This window comes from Aspergillus stella-maris (genome assembly GCF_047715825.1).
Source record: "Aspergillus stella-maris strain CBS 113639 unplaced genomic scaffold BDV14scaffold_43, whole genome shotgun sequence".
Lineage (NCBI taxonomy): Eukaryota > Fungi > Ascomycota > Eurotiomycetes > Eurotiales > Aspergillaceae > Aspergillus > Aspergillus stella-maris.
In genome coordinates, this window is record NW_027396837.1 from 138,691 (window position 1) to 158,484 (window position 19,794).

Sequence of the window (19,794 nt, forward strand, 5' to 3'; positions counted from 1 at the left end):
AGTTCCCCTATCTGCGGCAGTTCAATGATGCTCATCGAAAGCGAGCAAGGACAACACCGTACCAGCCTGACCTTGAATGTGAGCCAAGTTACCAGGACTTCGCTCATACTCCGGATTTGGGCGTTGCCGTCACCCCCATCCGGGGCTCAGCAATGTGGGACCCTTTAGAGTCTGGGGTTGTACCATTGCACGACGAGAGCTGCGATGCATTATCACTGCGGCAGTCTTGCCCTATATAAGGGCCTTCCCCGGATAGATGATGGATTTCTTCTCCGCAATATCTCACATCTTTGAGAACATCAGCTGTACTTGATTTCACTTTCAACAATCATGACGATGACGAAGAAGCCCTACTTCGGGTTCACCGGAGGATGGCTCACATTCTGGGTCTCCGTAAGTTGACGCCCTTAGGGAAACCGTCTTCAGGGAGACACTAACATGGCGGTCAAATTAGCTGGCGTGTGCAACTGATATGATGTTGTTTGGTTACGATCAAGGTGTCTTCAGTATGTCTACTGTGCTTCCCTGCGCAACCCAGTGTTCTCACGAACGGTTTCACAGGCGGCGTCGTTGTCACCCCAGACTTTCTCGAAATCCATGATCTCGTGGGACCCTCCAGAACTACAATCCTTTCGACCGTCACCGCCATCTACGATGTCGGCTGTTTCATTGGTGCAATGCTTGCTTTCTCCTTGGGAGAGAGACTAGGACGGAAGAAGACTATTCTCCTGGGTTGCACAACCATGGCAATTGGAACCATTCTCAAGGCTTCGTCTTTCAGTCTAGCACAGATGTTCGTCGGCCGCGTCGTTTTAGGGTGAGTTGGTACACAGATACTCCAGAAAGTAAAGTCTAACAGCAACTTAGAATTGGCAACGGATTGAGCACAGCCACTGCTCCAGTCTGGCAAACCGAGACTGCACAAGCGAAATGGAGGGGAAAGTTGGTTATTCTAGAACTGGGTCTTAACGTCGGCGGTTATTGCATCGTCAATTGGATCAACTACGGTCTGTCCTTCAAGGGAGGAGCGATTGCCTGGCGTTTGCCCATTGCTTTACAGCTTTGCTTTATCATGGTCCTATTTGCCACCATTCCCTGGCTGCCAGAATCGCCAAGGTAAGACAACCTCTAAAATCTGACGAAGCAGAAGAAGCTCTGACGCATGGACAGATGGCTTCTATCCCACGACCGTGACGAAGAAGGTATCGAGGTGCTCGCGTGCATCGAAGGCATGCGCCCCGACGACCCTTACATCAAGACCCAATACGACGAAATCAAGTACAGCATCAACTACGAACGAGACAACGCTATCCGCTGGCGAGACCTTCTCCGCCGCAACAAGTCCGACGGCACCAAGACCCTTCGTCGACTCCTTCTCGGAGCCGGTACCCAGGCAATCCAGCAGTTCCAGGGTTTGTTCCATGTCAATTTCCCTAATTACCATTCAACAATCCACTAATCCTCATCTCCCACTATAGGAATCAACATCATGTCCTACTACCTCCCCACCGTCCTGATGTCCTCCGTCGGCCTCTCAAACTCCATGGCCCGCCTGCTCACTGCCTGTAACGCAACATCCTACTTCATATTCTCCTGCCTGGCCGTAACGGTAGTCGAACGCTTCGGCCGCCGCGGCCTCATGCTCCTCTCCGGGTCCGGACAGTTCCTCTCCTTCCTCGTCATAACAATCCTGCTTCGCTTCGCAACGACCAACCCTGTCTTCGGTACCGCATCCGTGGCGTTCTTCTTCCTATACCACATTGCATTTGGAATGGGCATGCTCGGTGTACCATGGCTATACCCCACTGAGATCAACTCTTTGCCCATGAGGACGAAGGGTGCTGCTGTTGCGACGGCTACCAACTGGTAAGGACGCCCTCAGCCCAGCCAGCCCAGCACTATACCATCCCTATAATCAAGTATACTTCAAGTCGAATCAAGACGATACTAACGTTCCTTGAATAAATAGGATAACAAACTTCGCCATCGTCGAAATCACACCCATCGGAATCCAAAACATCGGCTGGAAATTCTGGATCGTCTGGACTGTTTTGAACGCTATCTTCTTGCCTATTATTTACTTCATTTACCCGGAGACTGGTGAGTTCAGCCCATATCTATGCACCCCCCGAGAGGATCCATAGTGCTGATATATGTGACGCAGCAAACCGTACCCTTGAAGACATCGACACTTACTACCGTACGAACCCATCGTTGATCGTCACCGGTGACCCCGATGCGATCTCGACTAAGAGACCGCTTAAGTATGCTCAGCATGAGGATGAGGAGGTTCTGAAGAGAACGAAGGATGCGCAGCTTGCTGGGTTCAAGGATGGGCCTTCTGCTGAGCATTATGATTGAAGGATGGGGTAAGGTGTCACTTATAAATTATCTAGAGGCTATAGGGAAGGCGACAGCTCGGTGGAGGTGGAGTTATAGTATGCTTCCAAGGATCACTGCACATGTTTGAACGAAGTAAGGAAATGTCATGAAAAGGGATATCCGAAAGAACTAGTAACATGAAACGAAGAAATGAAATAGAATACGTGCATAATTTGCATAATTCTGCAATCGCTAATTTTACTAACAATCCAACGCCAATCTTGAAACATCCGCATCCTTGTTTGTAGTAAAGTCTGTATATCGAACTTATCACGTCTAGAAGTGATTGGGATTCGGTTGCTGAAGGGCCGGATGATAAGCGAGATCCGGAGTGGCGACTCCCGACTCATCCCGTGAGTACTTGGAGGACGCTGCATTGCTCGCCATTCGCATTGGATTCAGAGGCGGGGAGATTTTAACAGGAATGCGAGGCATGCTCGCCGTCGAAGTGCGTCTTTGAATGGGGCTCGCAGTGCTGTACGACGGGAGTCCATCCTCACGCTTGTAGCTCAGCTGAAAAGAGCGCGTGCTGCCTGTTCGTGAGGCAACCTTGTGCGGCGCGACAGCTCCGTATATTCGCACGTGGCGTGCGCTGACACCAATATCGCGGTCCGCGAAAGCAAAGTTCTGCCGCTGGTTAGTACATGTCTTATAGAAACGGAATTGATGAGACTTACTGCACCAACGTTAACTGCACTAAGAACCAAAGCCAGAATTCCAGCTGAGATGATGATTCTCCAAAATGTAAGACCGAGTTCTTCCTGGCTTGTGGCTGGTGTGTTGAGATCTCCCAAGGTTGCGATTCCAAGGATTAGCATGACGAATGCTAATGTGAGGAAGCCGGAGTCTTCTCCGAGCGATGGCCAGTGACGGTTGAAGTACCCGCGTAAGAACGGGAGCTCTGAGACTATGAGGAAGACTATTGTCCGTTAGTATGCTGGAACCGGGGCATAAAAACGTGCGTGCGGAAAACTCACTGCAGACGCCAATCGCAATGGCATGGCCGACGGCTTCGAAAAAGAAGAAGCTCGTCAAAAGGTCAATCTTGACAAGCATCACAGCATGAGCTGCGATCACATCGAGGAAGACAATGATGTTGATGACGCGGATGGCGTTGAGAATCACGTATCCCGGCCCAGCCAGAGACTCTTTCAAGGAGGCCATCATAGTTGCGGTGTTGTTGAATATAATCAAAGGATGCAACGAGCAGTAGAGAATGCAAGCTCTATAAGCACTTGGACTTGTCCTCCGGAGATACTCCAAATTGAGAGCAAGGCAGAAAATAGAACGTCAGGCAGAGCCCAACGTGCCGACCAGCAGCGGAGAAGTGGTGTAAAACCTAAAGGAAAGAAAATTAAGGAAAGAAAAACCGCGGAGCCTGTCGGGCGTCAAAAGAGAAGGAATGGTAGCGGAGGAGAGTTCATGGTGGCCGTGATGGGCAGGAAGGCGCTATTAATCCAGTCTGCGACGCGAGCAGCCCATTGTGAAGCAAGCTCGGGTGAATCAAGAAACAAGGGTACGGGACCAAAGACACAATGGCTCGAAAAAGGGATCTGAAACACATCAATGGGCCATTCGGAGAGGGAGTTCACTCATTTTGGCGCCGAAGGGGGTCCTTGTGTTTCTCGCTTTGAAGCCGATTCCTGCAGCATTTGGAGCTGTAGCAGGGGTCTCGATGTCTTCAGTGTCGTTAGTGCTGCTAAGAGCCTCCTAATTTTTGGAGCTCACATCCCTTCAGGCAGAGAACCAGACCGGTGGGAAGAGTCTGTCAAGGGTCTGTCGCATAGTTGAGGGAGTAGAGGGAGAAGGAGTGGATGAGAAGGCGCGCAGGTCAGGCGGATGAAACTCGGCGTCTAACTCGCTCTGACTATTGGCCATTCCCCTCTCATCTGTTCTTCCACTTCAATACCTCCTCTACTGTTTCCCATTTGTCGTTTTATTTAGAAGTCAGTCTAGCGAACATGGGCGCTTAGGTACTTCTCCACGATCGTCGCAGGGGCTTCGCTCTTTCCACTCATTCTTTCAGGTTATTGTTGAGGGGAACAATGGCCTTTATACTTAGTACGCAGCTTGAACTTGAAACTTTGCGCCCAGGCTCATTTTGAATCCCGGTTAAACCCTAGACTCTTCGGGAATTGGACTGCGAAGAAAGCATTGGTATTGCTTTGCCGCTTTTCGCAGGCATGATGTGTCGCCAGCTCATGCGGCAAGGCGGTTCGGCCGTCTGCCCGATCAGCCTCCGACAAGCCCCCAATTATCGGCCTGCGATAATGCAGCTAAGAGGGGCTCGTCTGTCCCACAACGTTTAAGTATGGACGAGCGTCTTCATTATCCTCGGCAATCACAGAATGCCATTTTCGAGGCTTTTCGCCGTCTGCTGCCATGGTAAGTACAATGTGTAAACTGTCTGGTCGACCCAAACTAATACTGCGGCACAGACTGGTTGCCGTCGCCCCGAAACCTTCTTGCGCACGCTTGTACCAGGAGAATTCCCTAAGATCGAGTAGGATTCTGCCTTGCCGCTTTACCACTGTCCAATGCTCATCCCGCCCATAGTATTGTAGTCATCCATGGGCTGAATCCAAAGAACAAAGAGAACCATGCGGAGCGAACATGGGAGGCCTCAAATGGCAAGATGTGGCTGAGGGACTTTCTCCCCAAGCAGCTACCTCAAGCGAGAATACTTCTTTTTGGATATAATTCCAATGTCAGCATCCAATCTTCTTCTGCAGGTGTACGTGAGCAAGCGCAGTACTTACTCAACAGACTATGGCTTGAAAGACAAGTGAGTAATTGTGCTTTAGGTGAAGAGGCTGTTGCTTACCATCAAAGCATAGGGCTGCGAAACTCGACCTATTATCTTCATCGCGCATAGTCTGGGTGGCATAGTCGTCAAAGAGGTAGAATTATCGAGACTGGTGACTGGATATCAATTTGACATTTATAGGCTTTGGTACAAGCCAAACTGGGACACGCCTATCAGTCTATTCAAGCGGCAACTTACGGAATCGTCTTTTTTGGCACTCCGCATCGTGGAAGCCATCTGGCGAAGCTGGGAGAGACCCTCGCAAAAGCTGTGCGAGCATTTCTCCGAACCCCGAACAATACTTTTATCAACGCTCTGAAAGAGAACGACTTGTATGCAAATGAACTCTCAGCAAACTTCCAACAATTATTGGAAGACTATAAGTATATCAACTTTTACGAAACGCTACCTCTGCGAAGCCTTGGGATTGTACGTGAGGCTAAACACCCTATCTGCACTCTGATAGTGGACTCATGTTGACAAGTCTGCAGATTGTAGAGAAGAGTTCATCGACATTTGGACTTCCCGATTCTCGAGAGCTAGCGGTAGCCTTGCTCGGCGACCACGAAAGTATCTGCCGGTACATGGACGAGGAAGACGATAATTATAAACACGTCTCAGGGCTCATCACGAGGTTTGCTGATATAGCAATGAGGGAATGCGAAGAAACATCGCTGTTTGGGGTCGACAGTAGGAGCTCAACTTTGGTTGAATCTACCATAGTTGCCGAAGAGAAAGAAGAACCGAAGATATGTGAGTCCACTAACTACCTACATCTCCAAACCTCGAACTAAATGTAGAGAAGGCATGATTCCGTTCCGGCGGAATCCGGGATTCGTTGATCGCGCCTCTATTCTCGAACAGCTGGAGGCTTTGACCGTGCCAGAAACGGCTACTTCGCGAATTGCTCTTTATGGTTTTGGCGGCGTTGGGTATGAAATTTCCAAGGGAAATGGCTGCAATATATACTGAACGACACAGGAAATCTCAGATTGCTATCGAAGTCGCGCATCGAATTTACTCTGAGCACCACGCTTCCGTCTTTTGGATTAGTGCGAGCACTATTGATCGCTTCCGTGAAGGCTATAGCACGATCTTTGATGATTATATTTCTCCTGCGTCTGATTCAAAGTGCGACAAGCTTTTGGCCGTGAAAGAATGGTTCGAGAAAGAACATTACAAGTGGACCTTAATCATCGACAATGCCGACGAAACATCCTTGTTTGAATCGCCTAAGCCAGGTAATCAAATCCAAGAGAGTCAGTCAATCGTCGAATTCCTTCCTGAAACCCAAAGTGGAGTTATCCTCGTCACTACTCGAAACAAGGCTGCTGCTGTCAAATTCACCAAGGGAGTAGCAAACGCCATGGTCGAGGTCAAGGCAATGACCAACGAGGAATCAAAGCGTCTCATAAAAAACACTGTGACAGACCACATCCTTGAAGAGGACGAAATGATAGAACTATCGCAGCTTTTAGGGAACCTACCGCTGGCCATCGTCCAAGCCGCCGCCTTTATGCAAGAGAATACGATCAGTGTGAGCGAATACATTGAACTGTACAATGACAGCGAAGAAACAAGCATGGACCTTCTATGCGAGCCATTCGAAACACTAGGAAGAGATACTGGAGTCCCAAACGCTGTAGCCACCACACTGATCATGTCGATCGGTCAGATCAAGAATCGTGATTCCAGAGCCATTGAAATACTACAGCTCATTGCATTTCTTGACAGAAATGAAGTCCCAAAAGGTCTTGTTCAACACAAGGTTAAGCGGGCGTTAGACCTGACAAAGGCGCTCGGAACCCTCAAGGCCTTTTCGCTCATCATGGCACTTGACAAGAAAGGGAACTTTGCCTTCCATAGACTGGTTCAGCTGGTTCTGCGGAAATGGCTCATCCTGGACAGCCTGTATGACGAAAAGCTGATACAGGCTCTGGAGCTACTGGACCAGATATACCCCGACGCAACATTCGAGAATTGGGGCATTTGTGGGTCATACCTCGCTCATGCTCAATCAGTGCTATCCTTGCTTCCTGAAGTGAAAGGAGAAACCAAACAAAAGCGATCTCACCTGGAAGAAGGTATTGCATTTTACTTTTGGTCACAGGGACGTCGTGAAGAGGCTGAAAGACTGGAACTTCGGCTTCTCGAGGAGAAAAGAAGCGAGTTTGGGCCAGAGCACCCCGAGACACTGGAAGCTATTAGTTGTCTAGCCTCCACATACTACGAACAGGCCAGGTGGTCAGAAGCCGAAAAGCTGGATACGTTTCTTGTCGAGATAAGAAGGAAGACTCTGGGGAATCGTAACGGGCTAACCTTGACAACAATCTCTAATCTTGCCACAACCCTGGAGAGTCAAAGCCGACTAGACGAGGCCGAGGAACTCAGATTAGAGGTGCTCGAGTCCTCTAAATCTGAGTTCGGGGAAGACCACGATCAAGCCGTCACTGCAATGGAAAAGTTATGTCCACTATACACAAAAACCGGTCGAGCAGAAGAGGCAGAGCCTCTGATGGAACATGTTCTTAAATGGAGAACGAAACATTTTGGTCGCGAACACAAACATACGCTTACCAGCTCGCACACTCTATCAAACGTCTACAGAACACTGAGCAAGTTGGATGATGCAGAGACGCTGGCTTTGCAGACCTTGGAGCTGAGCGAAAGGATTCTGGGACCTAAACATCCTGACACTTATTCCAACAAAGTTCTTCTAACAGATATATATTGCGACCAGGACAAATTGGACGAGGCGGAAGCGCTGTTGTTGCAGATGATCGAGGAGGAGGAGGGACAGAATGATGCCGTTTACGAGATGCTGAACAGAAAACTACGGCTTGCTGACGTATATTACATGAAGGGACATGATGAGTCGACTGAAAGATTGCACAAAGAAGCCCTCCTCGGCAGTATTGAAGCAATGGGCCCTGATCACGAGATGACTTTCAAGTGCCTGTACGAGATAGCGATTGCACGGAAAAGACAAGAAAAAGACTCAGAGGCAGTCGCTTTGATGGCACATGTGGCACATCGTGAGGAGAAACATTTGGGGGCCTTTAATGATGCAACCTTACAGTCTCTGCATATGTTAACGGAGTGGTTGGGTGACGAAGCCGGGATAGCTAGGCTTTTGGAAGTTGAGGAGGAAGAGGAAAGATGTCCGACATCACTAAAAACAATGATTAGCTCCTGTCTGGGCAAATCATACCTTCGGGCGTAAGTATATAGTATAGCGTCACAATGTCCTCTAGTAATACCAGCGAAATATCCTCTGCGTGGCGGAAACACTCCAGAGCAAACTTGTACCAGAAAAAAAAGCCCGAGGCTACACTATAGCGCAAGGAAACCAAAGTCTGTAGTCTACAGGCTCCCTAGATTAGCCAATCATACAAGTGAAAACTAGATTAGCCCCTGTGCTAAGCAATTTCCAGCACTAGCGGCGGGGGCTTTATCCGGGTCCAAAACGAGCCCATCCAATCAACGCCCGGCCTGCTCAGGCCTCCCTCGTCGCAACGCCCAGCCCAGCTGAAATTTCGCCAACGAACACAATCCTATTGTCTCGCCTGCCTTTCATCACACCAGAAACAAAGAAGTCTACTAGAGCCAGTACACGAACCTAGACAAGACAAAATGACTCGCGGAAACCAACGAGATCGAGACCGCAAGAAGACCGAGAAGGCGATGAAGGGCGTTGTGAGTACCAATCTCTCCCAATCCTGTTCCTGGATCGGACCTCCCGTCCCCTCTTCGCACTGGGTTTTGAGAGGTACTAATCATTCTTTTTTTCCTTCTTGCTTTAGAAATCGGCGAATACCATGTCCGGGACGGCTTTTGCTCGGAAGCAGGAGGATGATGCTGCTAAAATGCGCGCGAAGCAGGCGGCTGGTACGTGCTATGTTCATTGTTCATACCCCTGTTCAGAGCCAGCGCTACGGAGATAGAACCAGAGCGTCGGGTTCCCTCACGCCATGCTCATTTGCTGCGAGAATACTTGGTTCATACGTTGGTTGTGATGATCACATTGCTAACTTGCTCTTGTTGTTACTTTTAGCGGATGCGAAGAGGACTGCTGAGGGGGTGGTTCCGGGGAAGAAGAAGAAATAGTCACTGCACCTCCATCTATCGAGCTTAGACTACCGACGCTTTTTACCTTTCCCTCCTCTTCTCGATCGATCGGATATTGAACATATTATGCCCGGGAGCTTGGAATACGAATCGGTATTAGCCGCCAGATACCGCTCGCCGTTTATCGTGCACCCGTTGAAGGAATAAACCGAGGGAAAGGCTGGGTATAATGATCTGATTTTGGAGGCTCACCTGGGAAAAGCGTTGGTTGATTGGTAGACTTATACTGGGGTTTGATGGGAGGAATGATCGGATTCTTCTGGCAGAGGCACTTAACGATAGCTACGCTTGATTTGTTAGCGAGGCGTTTTAATGAAGATCGGAAGCGTTTGGTTTATTTATAGCGTGCTTTTCACTGGACACCAGACATTAGAGTGATAACGGTGGTCTCTTCTGCATTGAAGAGAAGGGAATTGAAGGGTTTGATTGCTTCTGAGACCAGCTCAATTATAATTCATGGTTGGGATGTTATGGTTGACGACGAATGCGCCCAGTGTACGCGCGCTTTATTGAGCAGTGCTCTCCAGGGCGAACCGGCCTTATCTGGCTCGTTCGGCTCGTTCAAGATAACCCAGGGATATACTGCTGGCTGTTCGGAAGACTCACGCAGGTTGAATCCGCGGATCGCCAGGTCGATAAATATCCACAGACTCTCGCCTTCCCAGCCAACATCCAGCGCGAAACTAAGTAATTTAGCAACGGTATCGATCCGAAGAGCCGTATCTGGAACAGCGTCTAGCAGATAGAGCAGGAACATCAAACCAGATATATCTGCCGGATGGGCGAGACACCAATCCACGATGGACCCAAGAATAGCCTGTCCTAAACCCATGCTCCAATCCTCGCTTTCCTCTCCGTCAGACTCACATAGCACGCGGTGGATCTGGCGCATGTATGTGAAGGCGTAGTAGTTCCGCGGGTGTATTTCTCCTGCGCGCAGGGCAACAGATAGCTCGCCATTAAACAGATGTAGGGCCGTTTGGAAGCTCGGTTTCCGCTGTCCGATGAGATGCGACTGAACCCATTGCCGATGCTGCCAGAGCGTAGGCGACTTGGTGTGTCGATGGAGCGGGGAGTTGATGTAGGTCGTCATCAGGGACAATTCATCATCCAGCGCTTGCATGAGAGTCTCCTTCTCTGAATCGAACAAGGCGCGCAGCCTCCTCTTCCTCCAGTTACACGCCGTCAGGTGTTCGCAGTCGAAGAGGAGGATGATTTCGGAAGCGATCACAAGCTTCTTGTCCGCATCTTCGCTTTCGGGCCTCGAGTTGGATAGATCCGGTTTCGCCTCTTCACGAGTAGAAGTAGCCTTTGACTTGAAACTACTGAAGAATATCTTTCGCGCAACCACAAAAGCCTGAATTAGGCCCTTCTTTGTAATCCCAACGGAGCATCCATCCTCAAGGAACGGTCCAAACGCCGGCGGTAGAATCTCGAATTCAAGCACCCGTCCATCTCTGTTCGCAAGAACCCTCGAGAGATTTCGAAATGCATCGGTCGGTGGCGGACATTGGGCTGTCATTGAGGAGCTCAAGCATGGCTGGGGTGCTGCCGTTGGAAGTCGGGTGGGTGTTGAAGCTCCCCCGCGCTCGCTGGGCCAAACCGGAGATCAGAAACGCCGCCCGCCGAAAGTCACTTTCTCGATGCCAACGTGACAACGTCATTTTGCGTGACACTGCCCTCGCCAGCTTTTTGCTCTGCGTGAAGCTGCGATAGCTTACTGTCGACAGCTGTTGTCTCTTCCTCCATTCTACATCCACCTCACAGTCTGCGGCAGTCAGTATTGCAGCGCCAGCGTGAGCTTCCCACCACTCGCTTCGCCCACAAACAAACCTCAATCTACCACGGATTGACACCTCGCAAAGATGCTACCCCTCCTCTGGACGATATTCATCCTCCATATCGTCATCTTTCTAGTCAACACCATTGGCGCGTCGACGATTGACAACCTGGTGCGTCCCTACACTTACCCCTCGCGACCAGCACACCACTCACTAACCCATGTCCAGCTATGGATTCTCTACCTGAAGCTCCCAACATCGCTATACAAGACCGCCCAAGAACAAGCCAAACTCAAGCGCGAAGTCGTCCAGCTAAAGCGTGAAATGAACAATACGAGCTCCCAGGACGAGTTCGCGAAGTGGGCCAAGTTGCGCAGACGACATGATAAGGCTTTGAGTGATTATGAGGCGCTGAGTATGCTATGTCCTTCTATACTCTGTTACAACTTTTATGGCCGTAGGTATATGCTAATTATTGGTTTCTTTCGTGACAGATTCCAAACTCTCCTCTCAAAAGTCCTCCTTCGACTGGTTCGTTAAGATATTCCGGTGGCTCAGCACAACCGGCCTCAAGATGTTCATCCAGTTCCAGTACTCGAAGACGCCTGTTTTCGCGCTCCCAGGTGGATGGTTCCCGTCGCCCGTTGAGTGGATTTTAGCCTTCCCTCGCGCTCCGACGGGGACGGTCAGCGTGCACGTCTGGAACAGTGTTTGCGCGACGGCTGTTACGGTTATTGCGGAGATTGTTACGGGGGCAGTTTTGCAGGTCAAGGGCTTTACGCAGCCTGCTCCGGCTCCGGCTGAAGCGAAAAAGACGCAATGATTATTTTGATGGCGAGTTGTGTTCGTTGGAGGGTTATATGAGACTATGTTTATGTTGTGATAAAGATGAAAATAGTATTGAATTATGATTATTCTTAGACAGAATCACTATGTGATAAATGTGCGATGGTGAATGTTTGTCAGATAAGAAACAATCGTTTATCGTCAACAACCCACTACCGTAGTAGGAGTTTCAGGGCTTGACTCTATGATTGGTATATCATCACGCAAACGACACAATACAGTGTTCGAAGGGGGGGGGAGGAAGGGGAAGTGTAAGTGTAAAAGGGGGGAAATGCAAGAGGCGAAGAGACAAGAAATCTCGAGAGTCCGGCCCCTTCGACAGAGCATCTGCGACAGCGCCAGCACGAACCATACATCATGCAAGAGCAACCATCACCGCTTTCAATAAGCTACAGACCCAAAAATGTTCAAGAATGAACTCCTCGCCTCAAGAATGAGCCCCATTGAGTTACCTGATCCCCTTCAAAGAGGGGAACCAAGCAATCGCATGACTATCCAAACACGACGAAAGGCAACCCGATGAACCCCCCTCCGACACCAGCCAAACCACCATTGTGTCCACAAAGTGTCGTGGCTAGCACAAATGCCGGGAGGGAATAGGGCGTAAGCCGCTATCAAATTGCTTTTATGGCGGCGCGTTTCCGCATTGCCTGGCCGGTTGCGCGAGGCAAGTGAGGGCCAGGGTGTCCGGGGACTTTCTCCCAAAGCGAGTCTCTTTCCGAATAGAAAGAGGAGAAAGTTTGGAAACTCTCTGTGTGTGAGCTTTGAATGCGATTCTTTGAACGAGGAGTTGGGAAAGGAAAAGAAGATTGAGCTGTGGGAAATTTTATGAGAGACGGGTGGAGCTTGCTGTCATGTGATTGAGCTAGGCTGCTTGGGGCTAAGACGGGCCGGCTGCTGTGGGGCCACTGTTTTCCAGGCATCAAGGTTGATTGCCTTAGTCGCTCCATTGTCCAGCTCAACAAAGGAGAGCTTCTGCGAGACAATATCAACCTTCCAATTTCCTAAAGTGAGCTTTCGTCGCCTCCGTACGGCGATGCTGATGACGTGGCGCACCATTTATATGAAATAGGGTCGAGACAAGCCTTGGCTGCTCGTTAGTGCCAACGGTCCAGAGGCTCAGAGCCTCGCATTGGTACATCTCGCTGTCAAATGAGCCTCCGAAAGGCGCAGAGCGAAGGAGCGAAGGTTGCCCCGCTCTCTCCCTTCTGACTATCACGGCGTTAAGAGGCGCTGTGAGTATCTCGGCTCTAATTCAACTATCAAGATGCTTGCTTACAACCCATCTCGTGGCATCAAGCGGCGCAGGGTGAATGTTGCCTGCAACCCCTGTCGAGCACACAAGATCCGCTGCGATGGAGCCCGTCCGGATTGCGGCACCTGCCTTCGCCGGCGAGAGAAGTGTGCCTATTCTGGCAGTAACGAAAGAGAGGTTATCGAGTAAGTATGATCAATCGTCCGTGGTTACTGTAGCTGATAGTCTGCATAGTCCTTCGACGGCGGAAAACACCCAGCCCGTACCTCTTCTCCAGGCATTGATACCAGTGGGAAATGAGGATGAGCCGGAAATTACCGCTATGGGCCTCGCTGCTCGTCTACCTAACGAAAATGATCAATCAGCGGATGACTACTTCGGTGATTCATCGGCTGTAGCATTCATCAAGCAGCTTCAGGAGAATTGGAGAATAAGCGGACCTGACCCCGGTCTTCCCCAGCATCAAATGAGTGCAAAGAGTACACATCGGAAGCCAGTTGACGACATTGCCAAATGCATCGTAGTTCCACTGGACTTACTACCAGCTCGCCCTCTGGCGGACCATCTTGTCAACTGCTTCTTTTCGAAATACCATACTTTGTATCCTCTTGTCCATAAGACTGCTTTTCTCTCTGTCTATCAAAGCATGTGGGCAGGTGGAAATGGAGACCCACAAGATTTCAGGCATCCTGGCATAGGGCTGGGAGATCCTACCGTCTCTGCTACAACGTTCTACTATGCGCTGAATATCATATTCGCTTGCGGGTCCCTCTTCTCGGAGAGCCTTGGCGAGCAACGGCAGTCTATGTCTGAGTCATTTTTCAGTCGATGCAAACCGGCGCTTGACATGGATTATCTTGAGCGCGGCGATCTGGCCCTCGTCCAGGTTCTTGTGCTGATGTCTCATTACCTCCAAGGCTCACCAACGCCAAACCGATGCTGGCATGTCACGGGAACTGCATCGCGAATGGCTCAAGGTATCGGATTGCACTCAACCGTAGGTGACGAGCGCCGATCATTCGCTCAGAAACAAATTCGGAGGCGAGTTTGGCACGGATGTGTGATGTTAGACCAGTGAGTCGTTACTGACATGGACTTAATTAATTCCTGCTGATGAGTGTCTGCAGAGGCGCAAGTACAATGCTCGGTCGCCCAGCAATGCATTCCAATTCACAGTCCGTCCCTCTCCCGAAGGCGATCGATGACTGCTATTTATACCCTGATCTTGCGATCTGTGAACAACTTCCTGGCACTCTCTGCCGAGTCGAGTGGTTTATTGCTACATTGAAGCTGCATCAGCTTCTGCGGAAAATGAGCAGGCCTTCCACCGAGAATGCGAGTGAGCAGTACACTAGCAAAGCCACTGAGGAGAAGACAACGCACAGTATAGACCAGGTGCAATCACTGACTGATATCGATCTGGAGCTTGAGAGCTTCCGAATAAGTGTTCCCAAGTCAATCGACTTTGAGATTGAGGTGGACGATCAGCCGGACCAGTTGCTCAGAGAAAAATGCCTGCTGAAAGCTCGGTGAGGTAGTCTGCTTCTTGCTACCGGATGTTATGCTAACATGTTGCATAGTTTCCTGTATCTTCGGCTTCTGGCCTACAGGCCCGTCTTGTCGCAATCGCTTAACCGGATACGAGATACACAGATCAGTAACACTGACCGGGTCTGCAAAATTCCTGACACGGGAATATACTCTAATCTTGCTTTAAACTGCTCTGTGCTTTGTGTGCAGTCCGCCATTGACCTGGTATCTCTCGTCAACGAAACTTGTGGTACTGAGCTGGCAAGTGTTTGGTTCTACAACGTGTTCTGTATGGCGTTAATCCTAATACATCAATCGCTCTGACGCTGACATTGGAATGTAGATACCTTCAGCGCGGGTTTGATCGTCATCATCGCTGAGCACCATAGCCAAGTCCTGCAGCTCGTGACCAGAGAGTCTCTGGATCTCGCCTGGGTCAAATGCCATTCTACATTAGACTACTTGAAGTCAATAAATAGACTGGCAGAGCGGTGTTCTCACACTTTAAATGACACCAGGGCTAGATGCGCGAAGTTCCAAAGTGGTGAGCTCCACCGTCACATTGTTAAGTTGACGACCACTGACAGCAAGCAGGCTTCAATAGCGGGGATCATAACGCACCGCAGACTTGTACTACTTCTACAACCAACGTAGTTGCTGGACAAAGGGAGAGTGAGAATGACTTTGAAAAGTTACTGACTGACATTGACTTTGATAACATCTCTCTCGACTGGTCTTTGTTTGACTTCGATCATTGATGCTAGTCATCTTCGAATTCGAGTGCAAGAGGGGCGCCAATCTTATTCATCATTCAATCATTGACAGAGGGGTCATCCGATTGATATGGCCTGGGATCTCCCCTATAAAGCTGGCCTGAGCTCCTCTCTCTGACATCTTAGAGGCTCTTGAGAGAGCTTGCATTGTCATGGCCCGCCTACCGTTACGTTCCGATACGGTAAATTACGCCTATTTTCGTGTTTCTGTACGTCCCCAAACGGATCCGATACACAGCCCGACACCACCACAATTGCATTGTTTCTTAGTTCTGACGTATTGCCCTTAGGACTTCGAAGCTAAGAGCAGGTGTCTAGGTTGATTGGTCAAGATGCAAGCTCAGCCGCACTGCTACTTGCAAGTTCCCGACGTCAGTTGGATCCAGGAAAGGTGGATAAATGCTGAATGTATATATAAGCGGGCGTCCTTGGTGACCCATCACGCCCTACACCCTGCTCTTAACTCTAGTCTTGCATAGATCCCAAATGTCTACCCAAATCGAAACCGATGTCTTTATTTGTGGCGGCGGTCCTGTTGGGCTTCTCGTTGCCTACAGTCTGGCGAGGCAGGGAGTCTCGTCGCTTCTTGTCGGTGAGTGGTCGCCAATACTTGGAGCCTCAAGACTTGTGCTAACAACTCCAAAGAACAGTATGATAAAGAACGACAGGACATGTACGGCCGAGCAACGACACTGTTCCCACGGACACTTGAGATGCTCGACCAGCTTGACCTCTTGAACGATATGAACCAGATAGGCTTTATTGGCCGCAACAGTGTGACATTCAAGGACGGCGAGCGAGTGACATCCCGTGGCTGGCATTCTATGTTCCGGCATATGCATGGCACCTACCTGGACTATTGCCTGAATATCCGTCAGAAATACTCAGAAGAAATCTTTCGTAACGCTTATAGGAAGCTTGGCGGTAGTATCTATGTCTGCTGCAGATTGGAACGCTTTTCGGTCGATCATGAATGTGAGGACGATTACAAAGTCAATTCACAAATTCGCGATCTAAAAACGGACGAGGTCCTGGCGGTGAAGAGGTAAGGCCATCCCAGCAGCAGATGTTCCCAAAAAAACAACTAATCCTGCAGTAAATACATCGTCGGCGCTGATGGCGGTAACTCATCGGTCCGACGGCTCGCTAATATTCCTTTCGAGGGTGACAGCACGAACCACAAATGGGTTCGCATGGACGGCCGCTTCAAGACAAATATGCCCGACGCCGATCTGGGATGGGCGGCTATTGAGTCTAAAAACCACGGGAATGTACTCTGGGTTCAGTTAGACCATGGCACAAAGCGCATCGGGTTCTCTATGACGAAGGAGATGATAGCCAGGTATGGGGACACGCTCACTGTTGAAGATGCGAAGAAAGAGGCAGTCAAGGCAATGGAGCCGTTCACCTTGGAGTTCGAAACTCTGGACTGGTGGACGCTGTACGGGTTGGTCTCCTCCCCCTTTTGGCTAGTATCAATGACTGACAGTTGCATAACAGTATCAATCAACGCGTTGCAGAATCCTTCATCAGCGATAAAAGAATCATTCTGGCAGGGGACGCAGGCCATACTCACTCTTCAGGAGCCGCGCAAGGCATGAACACCGGCGTCCACGACGCAGTCAATCTCTCCTGGAAGCTTGCCGGAACAATTAAAGGCTGGTACACAGACAATGTCCTTCAAACATACGATAGTGAGCGCCGACCGGCTGCGCAAAAGCTGATTGAGCTTGACAAGGCTTTCTCCGCGACCATTTCTGGTCAGATCCCAGAAACGCACAAGGGATCGTACGCAAATGCAAACGAACTCCTAGTCAAGCTTTTTGATGAAACTATTCAGTTTACGATTGGGCTGGGTATACATTATGAGGAGAGCTCTATCAACAAACCTGTTTCTACCGGTATGACCACAGCGGGGTGGAGAGCCCCGGATGCACTCGTCTACGCTCCAGGCTCTCATCTACCGGTGCGGCTGTTCAGTCTGACCAGAAACCACGGCCAATGGTCGATCATCATATTTGCAGGCCAGCCAGGTGATACGCACGCAAACCTGGTAGTAGCAGTAGACCACCTGAGCACCTTCGCTCCTACCGTGCCTGACGGCATGATCCGGTTCCTGACAGTCATCGGGCAAAGCGTGGCCGAGGGCGACAAACTATTCAGCATCCCAAGACTAGGATACATTTGTTTCGATAAAGACCAATCGGCCCATGCTGCTTATGCTATCTCTCCTGGTTGCGGGGCGGTGGTGGTTCTTCGGCCTGACGGTACGCTGGCTCATGCAACGACTCTTGATAATGTTAGCAGTGCGACTACGTTTCTGTCGAGCTTGACTCCACGGGCTTGACATGGCACTTAGCAGCCAGTTTCTTCCTTGAAGTTCAGCGCAGTGTGTTCGTTCTTCATCTTCTTGTGTCTATTGGCGGTTATAAGCGGCATAGCATAGCCCGCCGAATGACACGCATCAATTTACTTCATTTGTATGTCTTTGCAGCTTCTGACATTTGCTTTTTCTTCCGGCTCGCCTTTGGGTTTCCAGTCTCGATCTGTCACGTATACGCGTGCTTACCCAGATCTATGAGGTGATTATTCAGACGCAAGCCACCGATTTCTTAATTTATTAGTATAAATTTATTGAAGCTTGGTCATGTCTAGCCTAATCAACTGTATCCGGCTTGTTCACCAAGGCGGACTAGTTAGTCCATCTGGATCTTGCAAAGCCTTATCAATACTAGGCCCAATACCCGCTCAACTTCGGGCATCACGCAGCGCTTGCCTAACGAAGCAATTCAGTTGACGCTTCAGAGCGCTGTGTACATCTCCAGGATATTGGGGTCTGGTGTCCGTGTATCTGCATCGCAAGGGGCGATGCTTCTTTTTGGCCCCAAGACACGTATGCAGTATGTACCCGTGGCAGCACAAGCAAGTACGGGTGCGTTCTATTCGATCACCCTCCGGCTTTTGTCCCTCCAATTGCTGGCGGAGTATATCTCGGTCTACACAGGTGCGATGATCGACATCCACTCGGATCGGCGGGCATACCCGCACAGCGCAGGATGTGTCTGTTCTAGGTATGTGTGCTGCTTACTCTGCATACTGCACTGCCAACTAGGACTCCACTTGCCTCCTGCCCTGGGACTTGAAATTGATCTCATCTGAAAACCAAAGGTAGATCGGGCGTCAACATCAACGACAACGGACGCAGACCAGCCATAGCCACAAACTATCTAGATACCAGAGTGCTTAGCTCTCCTGGCTTAGATTAACCAAGCTAGTATCAAATTCGACGTCCCTGGGTAAGGTTAGAAGAGACGTATAGTGCTGAACTCACCAGAGAGCTGCTCTGGTCTTTGTGTGGACAAATGGGATCGACTTAGCACGCACAGAGCTGATTCAATCAAGCTTGGTTCCACCCCAGACGACGTCCAGGGCATTAGGTCGTACTGGGAATTCTCGCGGGGGCAGGATTGCATTTGATTCGAGTTAAGGTGAAGATCTACAATTATCTACTGCCCGCTTATGGACATGAACATGCCTAGTAAGCTGTGCCCGACTGCACCTGCAGCACGAGGAGACAGAGACTCCGGATCTAGTTCGCCATTGGAGCAAGCGAAGCCAACAACACCACAGTAGGCTGACCAGGCGTCCAATTTCAACGATGGCGGACGCAGAGTATACGGACTTCAGATACTGTACCCGTGATTCTAGATACGAATACTGCCCGCAACAACATTCGAACGAGCCGTAACTGGCCTTAGAAAAGCATAAATACTTCCATGACCCCCCCGTCTCAATTACCATCAACAAGCCTTCAATCATCTCAAACATACCAAGAAAATTACCAGCTCAACATCCAAACGTCCAATGAGTTCATCATCAAAATGAAACTCCTCACCACTTCCTCCCCCCTCGCCCTCTTCCTCGCCAGTACGGCCCTCGCATCTCCCGCGCCAAACCCTCTCCCGGGAACCCTTGCCAAACGCTGCTTCGAGAAGCAGTGCGCTGCCGCCGACCCGAGTACCTGCTGTCCTGATAAGTATGGGTACTGTAACACTGATACGGGGGAGTGTCATTGTGGGAAGGATTGTATTCAGATTGGTTAGGCGGTTGGACTAGGTGCTATATGGATGGGAACAGGTGAGATCTCTGATTTCTTGCTGTTGAGGAGAGTATGAGGATGAGAGTGCTAATGTGCGTTTATAGGGTAGTTGGGGGATGAGTTGGTTGGGTAGGGGCGTGGTGGATGGTGGTGTCTTTGATTGTGGAAGGAAGTTGGGATGACCTGGGGGGATG

The 19,794-nt window shown here is 50.0% G+C and overlaps 8 protein-coding genes across 8 annotated transcripts; 6 read left to right on the plus strand and 2 right to left on the minus strand.

Annotated features, from left to right (window-relative positions):
- Positions 1-330: 330 nt before the first annotated feature.
- Positions 331-2,361, plus strand: BDV14DRAFT_210045 (sugar porter family MFS transporter; the record flags this gene model as incomplete). Its single annotated transcript, XM_073775795.1, has 8 exons — positions 331-393; positions 455-506; positions 562-817; positions 868-1,116; positions 1,171-1,412; positions 1,479-1,866; positions 1,970-2,100; positions 2,165-2,361. The coding sequence occupies 8 exons, from the start codon at positions 331-333 to the stop codon at positions 2,359-2,361; spliced, it is 1,578 nt and encodes a 525-aa protein (XP_073626193.1).
- Positions 2,362-2,564: 203 nt separating this feature from the next.
- Positions 2,565-3,748, minus strand: BDV14DRAFT_92724 (uncharacterized protein). Its single transcript, XM_073777878.1, has 3 exons — positions 3,360-3,748; positions 3,060-3,301; positions 2,565-3,009 (listed from the first exon to the last, which is right to left on the minus strand). Exons 1-3 carry the CDS (start codon positions 3,547-3,549, stop codon positions 2,659-2,661), a joined length of 783 nt encoding a protein of 260 aa, XP_073626194.1. The 5' UTR covers positions 3,550-3,748; the 3' UTR covers positions 2,565-2,658.
- Positions 3,749-4,534: 786 nt separating this feature from the next.
- On the plus strand, positions 4,535-8,543 carry BDV14DRAFT_177008 (uncharacterized protein). Its single transcript, XM_073769348.1, has 8 exons — positions 4,535-4,767; positions 4,821-4,885; positions 4,939-5,167; positions 5,220-5,282; positions 5,330-5,617; positions 5,680-5,941; positions 5,994-6,120; positions 6,170-8,543. Exons 1-8 carry the CDS (start codon positions 4,765-4,767, stop codon positions 8,409-8,411), a joined length of 3,279 nt encoding a protein of 1,092 aa, XP_073626195.1. The 5' UTR covers positions 4,535-4,764; the 3' UTR covers positions 8,412-8,543.
- A 278-nt stretch (positions 8,544-8,821) lies between these two features.
- BDV14DRAFT_202062 (4F5 domain protein) lies at positions 8,822-9,295 on the plus strand (the record flags this gene model as incomplete). The annotated part of the gene is made up of 3 exons (XM_073773911.1): positions 8,822-8,884; positions 8,992-9,076; positions 9,243-9,295. 3 exons carry the CDS (start codon positions 8,822-8,824, stop codon positions 9,293-9,295), a joined length of 201 nt encoding a protein of 66 aa, XP_073626196.1.
- A 237-nt stretch (positions 9,296-9,532) lies between these two features.
- On the minus strand, positions 9,533-10,870 carry BDV14DRAFT_92759 (uncharacterized protein). Its single transcript, XM_073777879.1, has one exon. The coding sequence runs from the start codon at positions 10,836-10,838 to the stop codon at positions 9,771-9,773; it is 1,068 nt and encodes a 355-aa protein (XP_073626197.1). The 5' UTR covers positions 10,839-10,870; the 3' UTR covers positions 9,533-9,770.
- Positions 10,871-10,968: 98 nt separating this feature from the next.
- Positions 10,969-11,990, plus strand: BDV14DRAFT_177018 (guided entry of tail-anchored proteins factor 1). Its single transcript, XM_073769349.1, has 3 exons — positions 10,969-11,268; positions 11,326-11,512; positions 11,592-11,990. The coding sequence occupies exons 1-3, from the start codon at positions 11,182-11,184 to the stop codon at positions 11,918-11,920; spliced, it is 603 nt and encodes a 200-aa protein (XP_073626198.1). The 5' UTR covers positions 10,969-11,181; the 3' UTR covers positions 11,921-11,990.
- A 1,220-nt stretch (positions 11,991-13,210) lies between these two features.
- BDV14DRAFT_202065 (transcription factor domain-containing protein) lies at positions 13,211-15,486 on the plus strand (the record flags this gene model as incomplete). Its single annotated transcript, XM_073773912.1, has 6 exons — positions 13,211-13,383; positions 13,433-14,272; positions 14,326-14,727; positions 14,779-15,017; positions 15,072-15,272; positions 15,323-15,486. 6 exons carry the CDS (start codon positions 13,211-13,213, stop codon positions 15,484-15,486), a joined length of 2,019 nt encoding a protein of 672 aa, XP_073626199.1.
- A 501-nt stretch (positions 15,487-15,987) lies between these two features.
- On the plus strand, positions 15,988-17,848 carry BDV14DRAFT_191080 (pentachlorophenol 4-monooxygenase; the record flags this gene model as incomplete). Its single annotated transcript, XM_073771438.1, has 4 exons — positions 15,988-16,093; positions 16,147-16,546; positions 16,598-16,948; positions 17,002-17,848. The coding sequence occupies 4 exons, from the start codon at positions 15,988-15,990 to the stop codon at positions 17,846-17,848; spliced, it is 1,704 nt and encodes a 567-aa protein (XP_073626200.1).
- Between the last annotated feature and the right edge of the window lie 1,946 nt (positions 17,849-19,794).